The sequence below is a fragment of the Scophthalmus maximus genome, chromosome 10 (genome assembly GCF_022379125.1).
Source record: "Scophthalmus maximus strain ysfricsl-2021 chromosome 10, ASM2237912v1, whole genome shotgun sequence".
NCBI classification, from domain to species: Eukaryota; Metazoa; Chordata; class Actinopteri; order Pleuronectiformes; family Scophthalmidae; genus Scophthalmus; species Scophthalmus maximus.
Genome location: NC_061524.1, coordinates 7,653,181 through 7,672,055, shown reverse-complemented (window position 1 = coordinate 7,672,055; position 18,875 = coordinate 7,653,181). Strand labels below are relative to the sequence as shown.

The 18,875-nt window shown below is 43.8% G+C and overlaps 1 protein-coding gene across 2 annotated transcripts in view; it reads left to right on the top strand.

Moving 5' to 3' along the window:
* Nucleotides 1-18,430, top strand: part of ttc7a (tetratricopeptide repeat domain 7A) — a 60,065-nt gene extending 41,635 nt beyond the window's left edge. For both annotated transcript variants that reach the window (XM_035606051.2, XM_047334886.1), the window contains 5 exons: nucleotides 197-313; nucleotides 1,519-1,631; nucleotides 2,254-2,388; nucleotides 5,678-5,880; nucleotides 15,699-18,430. In XM_035606051.2, coding sequence (XP_035461944.1) covers nucleotides 197-313; nucleotides 1,519-1,631; nucleotides 2,254-2,388; nucleotides 5,678-5,880; nucleotides 15,699-15,917 — 787 coding nt within the window. In that variant the 3' untranslated portion in view covers nucleotides 15,918-18,430. The remainder of the gene's footprint in view (nucleotides 1-196; nucleotides 314-1,518; nucleotides 1,632-2,253; nucleotides 2,389-5,677; nucleotides 5,881-15,698) is intronic.
* The last annotated feature ends 445 nt before the right edge of the window (nucleotides 18,431-18,875 follow it).

The window sequence follows — 18,875 nt, the reverse complement described above, 5'->3', positions numbered from 1 at the left end:
TGAGTAATGTGTGTGTGTGTGTGTGTGTGTGTGTGTGTGTGTGTGTGTGTGTGTGTGTGTGTGTGTGTGTGTGTGTGTGTGTGTGTGTGTGTGTGTGTGTGTGTGTGTGTGTGTGTGTGTGTGTGTGTGTGTGTGTGTGTGTGTGTGTGTGTGTGTGCGTGCGTGCGTGTGCGTGTGTGTGTGTTGTGCGCTCCAGCTTGCTGTTCACGAAGGTGAAGCTCGAAGAGGCCCTGTTTGGCCCAGCTACAGCCCTGCAGACCTGTGAAGTGATGCTGCAACGCTGGCAAAGCCGCTATGATGTCAGTCGCTCCAGGTGAGTGTGTGTGTGTGTGTGTGTGTGTGTGTGTGTGTGTGTGTGTGTGTGTGTGTGTGTGTGTGTGTGTGTGTGTGTGTGTGTGTGTGTGTGTGTGTGTGTGTGTGTGTGTGTGTGTGTGTGTGTGTGTGTGTGTGTGTGTGTGTGTGTGTGTGTGCATACGCAAGATCTGTTTTTGTGATATCTTGGACTCTGGAATGTGTGATGCTTCGCTGCTCAAGTGTTTGTGCTTCTATGCGTGGGGGGCTTTTTACTGCGGCGATATTGATCGTATTGATTACTTTGTGTGTGTTCATGCACTCTGCTTTTTCTTATGTATTGATACGTTTAGCCTGGAGAGTAGAAAAGTCAGCAAGCTCATGTTTCAGCACTTTATCCTAAATGGGACGGGTTTAATAAAATGACTGGTAGGTCAGTTGATCTGCTATTGTGGATGGTATATTTTTTTTCTTGCAGTCTGCTGCAGGAGGCATGTTGCTTTCAAGTTGCCCATATCTGTATGTCCATACATCCCATTCCCGGGAAAATGATATCTCAGGAAACGCCTTGAGAGAATCTCTTCAAATTCGGAACAAACATTCACTTGGACTCAAGCATGAACTGATTAGTTTTTGGTGGACATAGGTCAAGGGGGACTTCATGTCCACGAATCCAATGTTAATAACCTGGCTAGCATTTGTTTTCTCTGATAAAATTCTGAATCAAAAAAATTCTAAATATAATGTGTCTTTCTGCTTGGCCCCTCCCAGGCAGAATATTTAAAAACTGTGATGTGTGGAGAGTGTCTAGGACACATTGTCCAACACTACTGAGCATTCAACTTTTAGCTAGCATGATGCTAGTAAATCTATTTTCCCAAAAATTTAATTGGGATTTAATTCATGTCTAGTTCCACTTAAAACTCAGAACCGTGAGATGACGCAGTACAGAGGCAAAACTTGATTGGTTCTCCTCCTCTATTCCGAGCTCTGATTGGCTTCATAAAGAGAACCTTACAGGCCCAGGTTGGAGAATAACTTTGAAGATATTGATAGAACCTTTTCTTTTTTCAAATTATAAGGCCATTGGCGTATAAATCCCAAAATAAACATACACAAATGTGTAAAAGGATAAACTGTATATCTGTGCTTGCATTTGCAGTTGTGTTTCCTTGTGTATTGTGTTGGTGCTGTACATGTCGTCATCGGCGTGTGCGTGTGTTGCAGTGAGACGGACGACGGCAGCACTACACCGATGGCTGAGAGGACAGAGGTCAGCCCCGGAGGCAGGAAACCCTCCATCCACCTGACCCTGCCTGACTTCCAGGATGCCTCCACCGGTCTGCTCTCTCGCTGGTTAAAGTCTTGCTAATGAGGGCCTTCCACTGTACATATTTGGATTGCCACATGCTGAATTGATTATTATAAGTTAAACACATCTTCGCTCCTCTCTGGTGTTGGGTAAATACAAGGGAGAGGAGACGAACATGCTGGTCAGTTTAAATCCCACAGCATTTTACCTGTTATGGATTAAAACTATGTTTGTCTGTCTACAACCCAGTTTTGCTGCTTAAATATCAATGATCTGACTCACCTCCACATTTGTGCTTCCAGCGGGATCTGGGCTCTGTACACTTTTCATTTCGGCCAGAGGAAATGTACTGATGTCCTGAAAATTTACAGAAAGAATGTTTACCTGAGCGCAGCTCTGTTGAGTCATAGGTTTTTTTTTATTTTTCTGGTGCCAAATGAACAAGTGATCTCTGATTTCACGATGACTCATGTCATATTTGAAGGGCTTTAAACTGAATGTGAATTTTTTTTTCACTATTCATTTGAGACAAAAATATTGTGTCCCTGTAATTTTTGTATGTTTAACTGAAATCAATATGCCAACCAGGATTTAGTTTTCTACTGTCCCGTAGAAAGGTAAAATCGTGTTTTCCCCCCTTCCCTTCACAGGTTCACTGAGCCCGTCATCGGTCGCAGTGTCTCGTCTGGAAGCGGCGCTCTCTCAGGTGTCTGACATCAGCTCCTCCCGTCGCCAGGGACCCACCTACATCTGGACCACCCTGGAACGCATCTGGCTGCAGGCCGGTAGGACAGCGATCCACTGTAACACAGTTTAAAAAAAAAAAAAAATCAAGGTTGGGATCTACTGCAGAATTGGATTTTAAATTCCTTTCATCAACAGGGGATTTCTTGTCCCTAGCTGTTCGTGGTCGCCGGGTCGGCGAGTCACCATGTAATCACAGCTCATGTTGCATGGGAGTTAATTTGCGGTTGAACCGAGAGGACACAGGGAAACTGCATGCATTTATTGACTGTTTGCTGAAAAAAGGTTGGCTATGATTGTACAGCTATTGCTGCACAATCAGCGTTTATCAGATTCCACAGTTTTGTGTGTCCCAGTGTTATTAAGCTTCATGAATAAAAAATCACATTGACAAGTGCAAAATATTGAAGAATATTGATTTCAGACAATTAAAGTCTTTCGAGTTCTCTCCCGTTTTTTATTTGAAAGACTATACGGCAATAAATCCTTACAAGATTATAAATCTGCAGCATGAGGCTCTTTGAGAGTGAATTGTTGCTTTGAGCAGAACACTGGTGTCAGATTCCTTACATGCTTCCAGAGATAATGTTAACAAAAGAGCTTATCCTCTAGTCACTATGAATGTCTGAAAATGTCATGACAATCCATCCAAATAGGTGGAATAGAATAGAATTTCTGTCCACTGTCAAAATGGCGGACCAGTTGCCCATCAGACTGTCTGCCATTCATAGGTGTTAAGAGAAATATATAGAGAATGATTTCATCTACTGTTTAGGTCTTTGTTCGGTGGCATTTGGGCGAGTTCACACAGGTCTTGCGTGTAACAAAGCCTTTAACTCTACTGATAATACCTTGCTTATCTGTCCAGCGGTCATGAGTTGTTTGTCTTCCTGTTTGGTCAACAGGAAGGCTTTGACTTTATCTTTATGGGAATATGTGGTGGACCTCAAGGATCAGTTGTTGGACTGCACGTACTTACAGTAGGTTTAATTTAGTCAAAAGCATCCCGAAATGTGAGGCTTGTTAGGAATTACTTCATCAGACAGACCAGATAAAACAAAAATGAAAGTCAGAATCTTTGAAGGGAAATTTGAATGGAAATCCTCTCTGCACCGGCTGTGTAGTGCAGATGCTACTATGAAGGCTGTGCAGCCCGACTGTCTCACACAGCTTACTGACCTGCTTTCAAGCGTAGTTGAATTTCAATTTCTCTGGGGAGAGAGACGTTGTTTATGCACTTGGTACAATGTGAACACAGTTTTTCTTCTTCTTTTCTACATATTGAGCACTGCAGTCACAGAAGTTGGGGTGGTCACCTCTAGCTATACGATGAAAGCTGGAAAAACCTTGTGTTAATCACAAGGGATACAGATAAACAACAGAAGAATCCCCTCCAGAGATGATATATTTGTAATCTTGTTCAGACTACATCATTTAGTGTAACGACTGCGGCCATTTTCTTTTCATACTTTTGCCTTCACAAACAAGGGTAAATAAAGAATATGTTAACAATTTAATGGCCAGAGCCATTTCAGTCCCATTGAATACTGCAAACCTTATGTAGGGGTGTACGCTCTACCTGCATAAATCCAGCCGCTGCTCTATTAAGGGCAGAGTGGCAGTGATGCATACAGCGATTACTTCCACCTCTTCAGCCTTCAGTCTGCATGTGGAAGTTCACATGTAGAGCGGAGCGTTAGCGGGAAATGAAGGGAGAGGAGATACAGAGATGCTCCGCACAAACAACACTCCATCTATCCACTCAGTTGGAGTGGAAGAGGCATGGGAATGGGAATCCATACCGCAACCGAGTGAAGGCAGTGATGCAACCAGAATACAGTGCAGGATGGGATGGCTGGAAGGGCCGATAGGTCACGTCCCCTGTGGCCTGGTGTAATTTTAAGGTTATTTTCTATATCCAACCTTTGAACCCTACTATTCCTCTGCTGAGAACAGGCAGTGTGTGTGTGTGTGTGTGTGTGTGTGTGTGTGTGTGTGTGTGTGTGTGTGTGTGTGTGTGTGTGTGTGTGTGTGTGTGTGTGTGTGTGTGTGTGTGTGTGTGTGTGTGTGTGTGTGTGTGTGTGTACTGTATGTGTACTGTATGTGCACATGAGACCAGGGGTGCGTCCCCTCATTCAAGGCTGAGCCCGTCCTACCCCTAGTGACTGCCCTCTCCTTCCCAGCATTCCTCTTCACATCGGTCACTTCCTCTCTCAATCTCACATCCTCATTGACCCCCCAAAACAAAAAAAACTCTCACACACACGCACGCACACACGCACGCACGCACACACACACACACACACACACACACACACACACACAGAGGGTTCTTTATAAGGGAAACACTTTGCTGTTGGCTTTGTTCTCAGTCTTGCACACATACGTGCCAACATCTAGATGGGCTGCACATACTGTATGCATGCACAGTATTTTTTTTATTTTTTTCTTTTCTGAGAGCTCAGGTGAGTAGCAGGAAAAGGCCTATACGTAACAATTCCCTGAATCCCTTTTTCCCTGAAATGCGTTGTGAAAAGAAACCGTGAGTCTGGAAATGTCTCTCTTTCATCTCGTAGCAGAGGTGGCATGCGTGCACTAAGTATTTCCCATCTGTGCATCTATGAGACAAAGGTGAACAAACAAACAGCATCCACAACACACACACAGACACAGACACAGGACTGTCTGACAGCTCCTTCCTCCAGCATCTTGTCCACACAGTGGTCTGCTCCATCCTCAGGGGCGGGTCCTCTAGAGTGTGTGTGTGTGTGTGTGTGTGTGTGTGTGTGTGTGTGTGTGTGTGTGTGTGTGTGTGTGTGTGTGTGTGTGTGTGTGTGTGTGTGTGTGTGTGTGTGTGTGTGTGTGTGTGTGTGTGTGTGTGTGTGTGTGTGTGTGTGTGTGTGTGTGTGTGTGTGTCAGTGTGTGTGTGTGGTTGGGGCGGGGGGTTGTCCTCATCTTCCCAGCAGCAGCAAAGAAAGGAGGCAGGCAGCTTGAGTACGCAGCGATGGCCATATTTAGGCAAGACTTTCATGACTTCCCAGGCACTACATTGCTCCCTCTCTGTGTCTCACTGTGTGTGTAACTGAAGTGTAGTGTTTGAGCACAGCACAGTTTACATTTTATCATGATGTCGTTGAACTCACTGTTGAGTCATCTGTCACTTTCACTTGTTACTGAGGGATTTTTTTTTCTTCCCTCCATTCTCCGTCCCTATTTTCCCTCTTTTCTTGATCCATCCTTTTCTCACCCTTTTTCCCCTTCCCTTAATTCTTGTACCTCTCTTTGCTCTTCTTCCTGTCTTCACCTCATTCTCCCCCTTTCCTCCTGCAGGGGAGTTGTTCATGGCCGACGGTCGGTTAAAGGAGGCCCAGTTCTGCATAGCTGAAGCGAGCTCACTCTTCCCCAACTCGCAGTCGGTGCTGCTGCAGCGGGGCCGTCTGGCCGAGCTCCGGGGCCAACTGGATGAAGCGAAGGGCCTGTATGATGAGGCGCTGGCCATCCACCCCACGGGAGAGCGCATACTGGTTCACATGGTGAGAGAGACGGTGGAAGCATTAGAGGCTGCTGAATCAAATTAGAAAGTTTAACATTCTGTTCGGTTAAGTGTCTCACTCAATTTATGCTTTTAAATTATCACTGGCATCAGATGCATACCCTGATGTACGGAGCAAAGCATTGAGCTGCACGCACACACACACATGCATGCACTTACTTTAAATGCTGTACTTGAGTTCACTTAATCACATTACTCAGTGTTATACAAGAACTTCAGAATGAAGTCAGACTCACATGTGCAGTCGTGTACTTATACACACACGGATACACATCGAGAAGCCAATTTTTTTTTATGCATTTCTTAAATCCACTTTATCGAATTATACAAAATTCAATTCTGTCTGCTCTCCTCACCATATACATAAACACACAAACAGTACACGCACTCATAAAGATGTATGTGTAGTTTAACATAAGTCATCAGGCACGATTTTAATGTCTTCACTTGCAAGTTATTGCGCCTGAACATGTTAAAATCTGGCATCTTCATGACCTTCCAAAGGCAGTGATACCATGTTCACTTTGCATATATACATAAAATCTCTTATTTGTTTTCATTAAAAACATAGTAATTCTCAATCGGCTCTTTCTCACAGCACATACTGTACATTTGTGCTGATATAATAACCAAAATACCAAACCCCATTATTCAAAGCCAATAAGACTATAAACAAGACCTAAACAAACGTATGAATAAAACATGAAGACAATGTCTTCGTTTTACTTTTAAATGATTCAGCAATCAATATCAAGTGGAATATCTGTGATTCTTCATTAGCGCTTTAATGTATTCCGGCATGTTTAATATCTAATCAATACCTCATTAGCCTGAATGTGCGCTGCGCTGGAGCTTAACAAATCCCTCCTTTTCTTTTTTTAAAGTCTGTAACAGATTGTTCACCTACAGTTAAAAGCACTGAATTTGTGAATGTAGAGCCTCTCCCGGAAAATAAATACTGTTGGCTGATGATGACATTTGTGCTTTTGTTACTTAACAGCAATTATAAGGCTAGCGGGCTATTTCCTGTTAATGTTCGTTGGGTGGCACATTTAAAATGTTGTAGATTTTCTATTTACATGAAATAAAATGATCGTGCTAGGTCGCTAGCAGATAGCGGCCTGCGGCGATGGCAGCTGCTCACCTGGAACTAGACAAATCCCTCCTTTTTTAAAAGGTCCATTGCATATGTTTGCCTAAAATTTTAACTGTATATATTAGTGGGTGTATTTCTTCTCTCTAAAATTTCCAATTTTTCATGTGTAACTCAACAGCAATTAGACGTCTCGTTTGCTTTTACCTGTTGTAATGGTGGCTTACAAATAGCGCCACATTTTTTCCTTTCCCATGTGCAGACTCACATTGTCGGTGTCAGCGTATAGTGGTCATTACAGTAATAATACTTCATACTTCTGTCATTATTCTGTCATGTGTTCATTTGTGTGTCATGAAATAGAAACAAGCTTTGGTCCATGACCCACAAATGACAATACTGCTAAAAGACTGGCTCTCGCTCGCCTGATCACTCCCCCACATTTTATTCATCCGAGCAGATCCCTTCCCCCTCTCTCTCTCTCCCTCTCCCTCTCTCACTTACGCACTGTAAAGATCCTCTCCCACCCACCTCCATCCACTCCCTCCTTCAGTCTCTCTGCCAGTCGGTCCTGCAGATGATCCACTGGATTATCCACAGTTGCCCTGACCTTTGAACTTTCTCTGTTGTCATGGTGAAAGGACCGGAGAGGGATATTCCTTAAATCCTCAGGACCCACGCCGCCTGATACTTGCTTACACACAACACATGCACACACAAGACTGTGGTCTCCATAGCGATCGTAGATGTGCCGGTTAATAGTTCTTTGACTGAAGTACAGGCAACCTCGTGACCACATAAGGCTCATGCTTTTATTACCACTGTGCACTTTAATGTGTGTGTGTGTGTGTGTGTGTGCGTGTGCGTGTGCGTGTGCCTACAAGTGAAGTCCCATCGGGGTAGACAGAAGTACGTGTCTCTTCCATATTTGGCCTGTGGGAGAACCAATCCCAGGGGGTGAAAAGTTGAAATAAAGCCAGCTGGCATTGTTCTACTCTGGGTCTCTTAAGGGGCAGCTGTGTCCTCAGTCGGAGTGTCTGTGTGCGTGTGTGTGCGTGTACGTGCAGTGCGTCGAGCAATGGCTGTGTTTGTGGATGCCTGTCTTCCTCCGTGGATTTGGCACACATGCTATTTTGTTCTTTTTTACCTTTTTCTTTTTCTTTTAATAAACTATGTGTAAGGGAAGGACTCAAAAGCAGATGTTCAGGCAGAGATGAACAGTTTAGTGCTTTGATAAAACAACAAAATGGGCCAAGGCTTACCGTGGGTCAAGGCAGGCCATGGTCTCAGCCAGGGAGAGCCATCCAAAGTTCAGACTGCTAACCCAAATTTTGCTTAAGTTGGATGTCAGTGGATAGTTACTAAAGTGCTCTATAAATGAAATTTATTATAATTATTATTACTAGATACTTGACCATTAGTCAGTCACTTGAGTGAGTCAATTCCACTCTCGCTCTCATTATTCTCTTATAATTCTGCATATAAATAAATTGTCCGAAAGAAACACTTTTAGGGCTGATTAACTCTGAAAGATTCGATATAGAAACACTCAGAAAAATTCCCCCGCCTATCAATATAACAAGGTTACCGACAACCCACATTGCAACACTCTGTAAAAGACTATATTAGTACGTTCACAAAGTATCTGTTTTACTGAATCAAGGGTGTAAATGTCTAGTTTTGAAATATAAGACAGCCACACATTTTGTAAATCGAAGTTTGAAGAAAAGATATTGTCTTATATGAGGCCCAATATGGCATCCAAAAATCTGCTACATTATTCTCGAGTGTATGGGCCAGCATAAAGAGAAGTATAGGAAAACGAGATTGGCTGGTCTGATGGGAGGCAGATTGAATACTTTTGGCAGATTTCTGACACCAGACGCTGCTCATCACCTGCTTAATGCCAACCCTTTGACGAAGCATGATGATGGCAGCATCATGGGGTGCTTCTCAGTGGCAGTGACAGTTCCGGTTAGATTTTAAGGGAAGGACGAATAAAGCTACATACAACAAGGTCCTTGAGGGGGAAACCTGCTCCGTAGTTGCACATGGCCGAACACCGTGGCCATGGTTCACCTTTTTAGCATTAAAATGACCTGGACAGCCAAGAAACCACTAGAGTTGCCTAGGGGACCAGTCCCTGACTGTCCTTGAGTGGCACAGCCAAAGTGCGGTGACTCTATACCGTGTAGGACATTTGTGGAGAGGCCTGAAGATGGCAGATCAGAGCACTCCCATCCAATCTGAGGGAGGCTGAAGAGGCTCTGCCACGGAGAATGGCATAAAGTGCCCATATTCAGATGGGAAGGCTTATAGAAACTTACCCTAGATTAATCTAAACTGTAATTGCGGCCTAGGACTGAATCAAAGGCCAGTATACTTCTCTAAATGGTAGAATGGACTGCATCGATATAGTGTTGTTTCCAGTCTTATCAACCACTCAAAGCCCTTTACAGTACGAGTCACATTCACACGTTCACACTTCTACACGCAGTGCTTGTTCTATCACACTATCATTCACACGCTGACAGCACACGTTGAGATGGCGCAGCCGTCAGGGGCAATTAGTGGGTTACCTGCCTCTGCTCTACCTCCTGAACCACAGCCACCCTCCTTCTGTAAACCACAGAGCTCAGATTTTCCATTTAAAAGATGTTTTCACTTTTGTCATGTTGGGTCATAGATTGTAGACTTATGGGCAAAATAATTGGCTGCTACGCTGACATGGATTAAGGCACATGTTGTCATAGGAACTAATAAATGGAAAAATACTTTTTTTTAAATGCTACTTTGTAGATTTGTGTACGTTGTGGATTGCATGTTATACATGCAAATGGGACAGTGTGGCAAACAGCTGCATCCTTGCACTGTGATGAAGCCTCGCGCCGGCCTGCTCTAACACGGCCTCCAGTTGCTGCTGCTCACTGGCTCTGGCTTCGTGCACTTATTTTTACTCTGTGACTGCTGTCGACACTTTGTGTGCCGGTGGCCCATTTATTCTGCTCTGCCTTGAGGGGAATTCTGCTGATATTCTTGGATGATATTCTTACACTTGAGCCATTATTCTGCAAAAGTACATACTGTACTTTCCTCGAGTGTCTTTTAAGATCCTTAAGAGCTACAGTACGTTTAGTTATCAGGGCTAGTATAGTGCATATATTTGTACATAAACATTTAAATCTCATAAGTAAGATTTTTATATTTGAATATTTATAATCATTATAACACGAAAGGAACAAATGTGAAATCTAAAAGGTCAATCTTTGGACCTTGGAAAGGGCCAGGCTTCGCAGTCTCCATGCTAAGCTATGATAGTCTCCTGCTGGTTCTTGCTTATTTCTTTTAATAAAACGGGCATTAGTCCGGCCTTGATAACCAAATTACTTGGAGATGCTTGAGAGCATTTTGAGTGACATCAACAACTAAATTTCACCTAAGCTACCATGAGTGGGGCCAAGTCATGCTTTTCTCCACGGTAGCCACAGGAGATGTAAAAGGGGAAACGTGAAACCCATGACTGTAAGCTACACCGCATGCCACTCGTTACTCACTCCACCCCTACATGCTCGCACGTGGTTTCTGAGTGTGTTAATGAGAGAAAGAGTGAGAAGAAGAAATGCAGTGATCAGACAGTGACTCACAGCTCTGGTCAGCTGCTGGTATTTTTGGATAGATGAGTGTGTGCGTGTGTGTGTGTGTGTGTGTGTGTGTGTGTGTTTGTGTGTGTGTGTGTGTGTGTGTGTGTGTGTGTGTGTGTGTGTGTGTGTGTGTGTGTGTGTGTGTGTGTGTGTGTGTGTGTGTGTGTGTGTGTGTGTGTGTGTGTGTGTGTGTGTGTGTGTGTGTGTGTGTGTGTGTGTGTGTGTGAACTAATGGTGAGCTACTGTTTTCTAGTTAAACGTGGTTGGTTGTTGCAGTCCACAGGTCACCTGTTCTTTTTTTGTCTATCACCATGGCAGCTTGTACATGGTTGCCTTGTCTCTTAACCTCATTACAGTAAGTGTTTGGTTGTATGTGTGGCATGTGGTGCATGCGTGTCTCTTCTGATGGATAGCTGATTCTGAAACATGGCCCAGCCGTGCTTCCGGCGATGGTATGAAATTAATCTGACCCACTCCCAACATCCTCCACATCTCATCCGTCGTCCTGTTCTGTAGTGGAGCCTGCTCTGAGTCAGTCTCGCGCGCTCCCTCTCTCTCGCTCACACACGCACGCACACAATTTACACTAACCCTAACCCTTCCTCCTCTCCATCAGAAGCATATTCATACACAGCTTCACATATGCATTTATACTCTCAAGGACGAGGACTTGTGCTCATTGAATTAATCGCGTTCCAATTATCAAATGCCCCCCATCACTATCTCTCTTTCTCTCTCTCTCTCTCTCTCTCTCTCTCTCTCTCTCTCTCTCTCTCTCTCTCTGTGGATGGGGGTGGTTGTCAGCTGATTAGATAATGCAAATACATTATTTATAACACTTTGCTCGTTCTCGCCGCTTTATGGGATTGCCTAGCAACCAGGGAAATATATTCTATTGAGCAAGTCCTCCGATATCCACGGAGAGCGGGGGGAGAAGAAAAAGAGAGAGAGAGAGAGTGTGTGTGTGTGTGTGTGTGTGAGTAAGAGAGAGAGTGGGTGAAAGAGAGAGGAAGGAAAAAAAATCGGGGTTGAAAACAGAGAGAGACGATTGGGAGTTGGCTGGTGCCTCCGTTGCTATGTATGGCTCATCTGGGCTCACTCATTTTTTCCTTTTTCTTTGACGCCTCTCCCTTTTTCTCTCTCTCCCTCTGTATTTCTCTCTTCATTGTTCCCATTTTAGCTCTCTCTCTCTCTCTCGTTCGCTGACACTCCCCTTTCGTCATTGCTTTCTTTTCCTCTTCCTTTCCTCTTTGGCTCCTGTATCACTCCTCTCTTTCAGTCCTTCTGTTTTCCTGTTGCTGTCTGTCCATGTGTGTGAGTGTGTTATGGCAAGTGGGAGTGTGTGTGTGTGTGTGTGTGTGTGTCAGGATGACATTTATACTACTATATTTATGTATCTGCTATAATCTGTAGAAAGGTGAGAAAGTACTTTACCATGTGGGAATTGAGTCTGGATTCCCTGCATATCTGCCGTTTGTTTTTTGTTACACGTTCACGCACAGTACAGGAATATATACATTCATGCACATATTTCCCATTCAAACGTGCCACGCAGGTGCATACCACGGTTGAGATGTAAAGTTCTCCATGGTCAATTATGACAAAAACAAAAAAACCTCGGAGAGGTTGGTTGGTCGACCATTACACATCCTTCAAACTTAATTTTGAATTAATTTCATTTTTAAAGTGGCGGTCCTAAAGCTTCCAATGGTAACACATATTTCCAAATGTTAGCAGACTGTGAAGAGTGCATGTGTGTAAATGCACAAAGCATCCACAGTATTTTTCCGTTTGATGGGATGATGCTGCCCTCAAAAAAACCCCCATGTCTTGTCTGTCCAGCTCAGTGTAGCCACCAAATATCCTCTGACATTCTCTGATCGACATATATTATCTGGCACTGGATTCCCCTTCTCGTAAATGTTGATGCGTGGCTTAAAATGACAAGGGTTGAAACTTTACATTAGGGGGTTCATGAGTAAAGGAAGGGTTCGGGGTCAACGCAGCAGCAACCGTGGCTCACCTCTCACCTCACCTTTCCCCGTCTGCGCAGACTCCGCCACTGATGAGATTAATGGTCCAGGTCTCTGCTTGGTTCAATGGCAGGGCATTGGACCGCTGAGTGTCTGTGTGTGGTAGGTGTTCACCTACAGGTTCTACACATGGTGGCTGGGTGCAAGTCTAAATTTAGAGTTCATCGGTCTCTACGCGGTCTAGATAGAAGACGTTCATTCCTGCGTTGTTTTTGTTTCCCTGGGAATCGATCCATATGACCAGTTTGTCACTGACTCTTTGTTTTGTTTGTGCCTTTAATTTTTTGCCACGCGTAATCACGTTGTAGATTTAACTGTGATTAGATGAAATGGACATTTTGCTCATCAATCTACTCCCAGTAACCCATCAGGACAGAGAGAAAAACATGTTTTTAGCATCATTCTTGGCAGTGTGTGGTTAGTTCAGTTTGGATGGACACATTTGTTTGAGGCCTGTGGAATGGCTTTCAGCGTGTGGCTTTATACATTAACTGGATTTGCATTTGAATTTTCTATGCAAACGGAATTAATGGAAAGTTTCACTGTTCACCTAAGGCAGGTAAAGGTTCCAATGAATATTATTCCTATAAATAAATCTCTGTGGTGTCTGCTTAGACGTAGTTGGTGTGTTAGGTTATTACAAAGTGTTCCTTTTGTCTTTGCACGGTATGAAATATAAATTGCATTAGCTGACATTAAAGAACAAAAACTCATTTCCCCCAATGCTAATTAATTCCATAATCAAATTTCTTGGGTGTGTTTGTGACATTCGGGAAGCTTTCATTCTCTCTAATCTAGCTGATGGAGGTACACTTCATTAAATGCCTCGTCTTGTTGCAGCATTTTCAAAAGTTTGCTTAAATTTAGCCTGACACACCACTGTTAACTTGCTCGGTTTGGCTCGGCTCAGTTCAGTTGTGCTTTAATGGCACTAAAAGAAACAAACCTATGCTGCCAAGCTTGATGGGATCTGCTGAGGTAAAACTGGAGACAGATGGCTGGGAGTAATTAAAGCAACACCAATGGATACCAGTTTTATCAGCGCGATGCCAGGAAACACTCTGTAGCAATCGAAATGTTCTTGAACACACATTTGTTCACGGAACTCCCTTTATCCCCTCAGTTCACTCACCTACTCCCTTTCATCTTCTGCATGGTTGCATTTACAGTACTGTATATGGCACATTTATCCTGTGTGTGTGTGTGTGTGTGTGTGTGTGTGTGTGTGTGTTATCCTGTCTTCTTGTCTTGTGTTTAGGCCATGTCAGAGTTTATTTGATTGAGCCGCTGACCCAGAAAGTTCAACTTCTCCATGGCTACCAGCATAACTGACACGCCGCACAGATGGAAGGGTTGTTTGTGTGTTAGCGTGTGTTAGCCTAGTAGCCGACTGTGTTTAAGCTAGAAAACCCCGGAACAGTGTAACGCCAGTTAGTCTGGAGACTGCAGAGCACAGACAGTGAGATGTGGATGCTCGTTGCCAAACTGGTGGCAACGAATACATCATACATCCAAAGGCATTCACCCACACACACACACGAGCATGCATACACACACACACTTGTATAGTCTTTTACTCACACACACACACACACACACACACACACACACACACACACACTGGTAAACCTGTGTGTACATCCTGTGACTGGTTTTCTGTGTACCCAAGAGTTTCTGTCTTCCTCTGTGTTTTCCACACAGCAGCACTGAGGAACAGGAGAAGAGAGGGAGAGAGAGAGAGAGAAAATTATTTTTGAAAGTTGCATCAGAGCCCCTAGACAGCAATGTGAATTTCATCCCAATTAATCTGGAGCTTGTGAGTAGAGACTGCATAACAGGACTTGTCTGGCTGACCTCAGGCCAGCTCTGTCTGTCTGTCTGTTTGTGTGTGCGTTTGCGTGTGTGCGTTTGCGTGTGCAGGTGTGCGTGTGTGAATGTCCATTATGTTTGTGTGTGTGTGAGACAGATTTGATTATATGCTGTTCAGGTTCAGGTCAGTTGCATGACTCCCTGGTTCCTCAAACACAACGCACCTAAACTAGGCTGATCTCCAAAGAGACAAAACACACACACACACACTTTGAGGCACACACAAACACAAAGTTCCGTATGACCTTTAACATGACGACAAAAGTTATCACCTGTGATATCCCTCTCTCACACAAACTCTTCTTTACAGAGTCACACCCTGAGACATTTGTCTTAAGCGCCATTTATTGGATTTTGTGTAAAGTTTACATGAAATGTCACTAATATATTTATAATCTCAATCCTTACACACACACACACACACACACACACACAGATATGTGGAGATTGCATGCAAAACCCAATCGAAAATGATTTTTGACCTATTGTAATCAGTTAATTTTAAACTGTAAGAAAGTATCATGTGTGATCTTTTTGTAGGAGGCTACCACTTATCTCTTGATTTTCGGATACATATTTTTTTCTCCCTTCAGTTGTACAATCCCCGTTTGATATTACTCTAGTCAAGTGAAATACAGTTGCTTGTTGTTGCCGGTTTTTTTTGTGATTGTTTTTTTGGTACTAAACTAGTCCAGAGGACAGCAGGCATTATAATCCAAGATTTGTTTTTGCAAAAAGCCACCATCTGCTAACTTGACCTTATCAAGCAATGAAAAATGATTCAATGGTAGATATTTAGGATCTACCAGAAAACATCAGAGATAAGGTTTACAAGATAAGAGGTGGTTTAATGTGTTGTCGCCATTGTGTGTTTGGAAAATGCGAGCATGTCGTGCGTCTGCTTTATCTTGTGAGTTTTAAACTCAACAACACTTTTTAAAATTACTTTTTATTCCCCGTTTGTAACATTTTCATTAACAGCAAAAATCACAATACTGCATACATTTGAATTAGTGTATTTAGAGGTCCAGAGGATGAAAATACACTTTCATTTCCTACCATAGATTTAACATTTTGAATCAACAGAAATTGAACATGACTTGATGAGCCTCATAAACACATTACTGCAGAATAAAGCTTCTCTCTCCATCTGCCCGTCCAGGGCCGTTTGCTGGTGAAAAGTGGGCGTGTCCACCTCGGGGAGAAGGTCCTGCGTGACGCAGTTCAGGCCCACAGCACCTCCCACGAGGCGTGGAGCGGCCTGGGCGAGGCCCTGCAGTCTCGGAGCGCAGGTCAGGCCCCGGACTGCTTCTTGACGGCCCTGGAACTCGAGGCCTCCTGCCCCATCCGGCCCTTCACCATCATCCCCAGGGAGCTCTGATGGGGCCTAGGCCGGGGTGGAGGTCTGAGCTAAGGCCAACGAATTTGCCTGGATGATTTAATAGTTTGACATTGTTTGTTCTCTTGCCACGAGTAAGATGAGAAAATGATACCATTGTGATATCTGTCCATTAAATATGAAGTTACAGTCAGGAGCACTTATGACCCATACCGCAGCCCGCCACCAGGGGGCGACTGAGATGTTTTTGTCCATCCTAATAGACAGTCACTGCTTCAGGAGCAGCCAGGCTTGCTGTTTTTCCGTTTCAAGTCTTTAACTAACAAATATGAGAATGGTCAATCAATTTTGTCTTGTAACTTTTGGCAAGAAGGGAAATAAGTGTTTTTTTTTTAACAGGAAATGGAAACAGGAAATGCAACAAATGCTTTTTCACTTTCAAAAATTTTGTTGTAATTTTCAACCTCAAATTTCCCCAAAAATCTGCACATACATCTGATCTTAATAAGCTATACTGGATGAAAGAAATGGAAAAGATTTAATATAGGTGAATAGAAAAAAATGTTACGTAATATAAGTTCCATATCAATGTACATCTCCTATGGAGTTATTAGTACAGAAGTAGTTTATTTGGCAAATATTACCAATGTAGTATTTTTGATAATCACTTTCACTGGGTTTTCACTTTAATGGTCCATAAGTTGCAGAATTTGTGCTGGTAACATCTTGAGATAGAACGTATATTGATGTGTTGTGTGTGGAGATGCCGATACATGGATTATGTATAGGGTGGCAGTCACAACAGCAGCTCCACTCCATCCTTATCTTAGCCTTTGATGTATTTTTGATGATCAGGTTGATTGACACGGCTTTTATGTACACACACACGCAAGCACGCGCGCACACACACACACACACACTACCACCCTCTCTCATCTTCAAATGAGAGCTCCTATATGTTCTGGAAGGGACAGACGCTTGTCGTGTGTGTGAGTGTGTGTGAGTGTGTGTGTGTGAGTGTGTGTTCTCATACATGTCTTTATGTATCTTTGTGCACGTGTGTTTGTTCAAGACAACCCCTCCGGGGTGTTATCAGTCCCTGTTATGTTTGTCCTGTTTTTACGGTGCAGTTGGCGACACCGCCTAATATTGTCTGTGTGTGTGTGTGTGTTGTTGTTTTTGTTGTTGTTGGTTTTTACTCATCTGCTAGTAATGCTCTCCATTAAAAAAAACAAACAAAGGCTTTAAAAAAACTGCTGGATGCCGCGTCTTCACCTGCCTTGTCACTTGTGACTAATGGACATCACTTCCAAGTGCCTAACCACATTAATGTGAGCAGTGGGACCGGGCTGCCGGCTTATGTAATACTGCCAGCACAGTTTTCTGCCTCCAAACTCCCTCCTCCTCCTTTCTCTCTCTATCTCTCTCTCCCTCTCTCTCTCTCCCTCCATCTCTCTATGTCTCTCGCTCTCTCCCAGCTTGCCTGATGTGATGTGATGTGGCTTGGTTGCCTAGCAGCCATCCCCTTGTTTGAGTTACTGGGAAAGGGGAGAGATATCTGGTCTGCTGAACAACACACACACACACGCACACACACGCACACACACACACACACACACACACACACACACACACACACACACACACACACACACACACACACACACACACACACACACACACACACACACACACACACACACACACACACACACACTCACAGCGAGAGGAAGATAATGCCCCTGTTGTGTTGTTCTACAGGCTTGACAGTGTCTGTTTGATGTCTGCTGTTACCATGTGAGGTATGAGCCAGCTATAATCAATGTCTCAGGGTGGTGTAAATTGATTTGTGTTATGGGAAGAGTGTCTGCCTTTGCTCTCAACAAACCCACAATTTCTTAACCCTTTACCTCCCTGTCGGTCTACAGCCAGTAATTCCATTCGCCTTCTCTGTCCTTATTCTAAACCCCCCACCTTCCCAACGCTTCCAGCATGAAAATGTCTCATTTATCAATACTTTGATTCCTGCACAGGAATCATTGATCAGCGTCACCTCGTTTCTGCCGTACAAAGAAAAATCTATTTTTACCTTTTCCCCTCTCGCTCCCCGGCTCTCCCTTGTTCCATCCTCTCCTCATTAACGCTGTGTGTGACACCTACGCAGGGGCTCTGAGAGATGAATGGTCTAATCCCTGTGGGGATGGAGTGAAATATGACATGCACACGCTGACAACGAGAGGCACCTGAACACACCATTAAGTACAGTACACATACTCAAATGCACACCGCTCTTGGCGGCTCTGGTAAAAGGAGACAGATTAATGGGGGAAATGGCCCGATGCAAAGCCAGGCGGATGAAGATCTATTGGCATACACACACAATACAATACATACACCTGAGATCAATATGCCTAATGTATAAGATCCTGCCTATTGTGCATGTGCCTTTGCGTCATTGTGATGTCGGAGCACCCAGGTGTGTCGCTCTGGTTACTCTCTCACTTCTACACCTGTCACAAGACTGAGTGTGCGAATGGGAGGGTGGGGGGGGGGGGTCGAGTGTTCAGTTACACAAACATTTTATTGTACATTTATGGTTGCTTTGACAAACACACACACACATTACACACACACACACACACACACACACACACAAAGCCTCCATATACAGCATAATGAAATATGCCACAGCCATATAAGATTGAATAGAGAAACAATAAGAAACTGACAATCAAGAGTGGGGGACGCTTTGAGTTAGATGTCTGTGGGTTTGGTATTCAGGGCACTGTGGTGCGCCTGCAGGGGCACACGGAGGGCACGGGCTGGGTCTGGTGCTGGTGTAAGGCGCCAAGAAGGAAACCATAAACCATCATTGTGATTCTCCAAACAAGGCCGGGGAGTCATAGATGGGTGAGGGGTGTGATGGAGGTTATGAGGATCAGATGTGGTTCCATAATCTCATTTATAAATAAAATGGCTGTTACAGGAGACCAAAAAAAA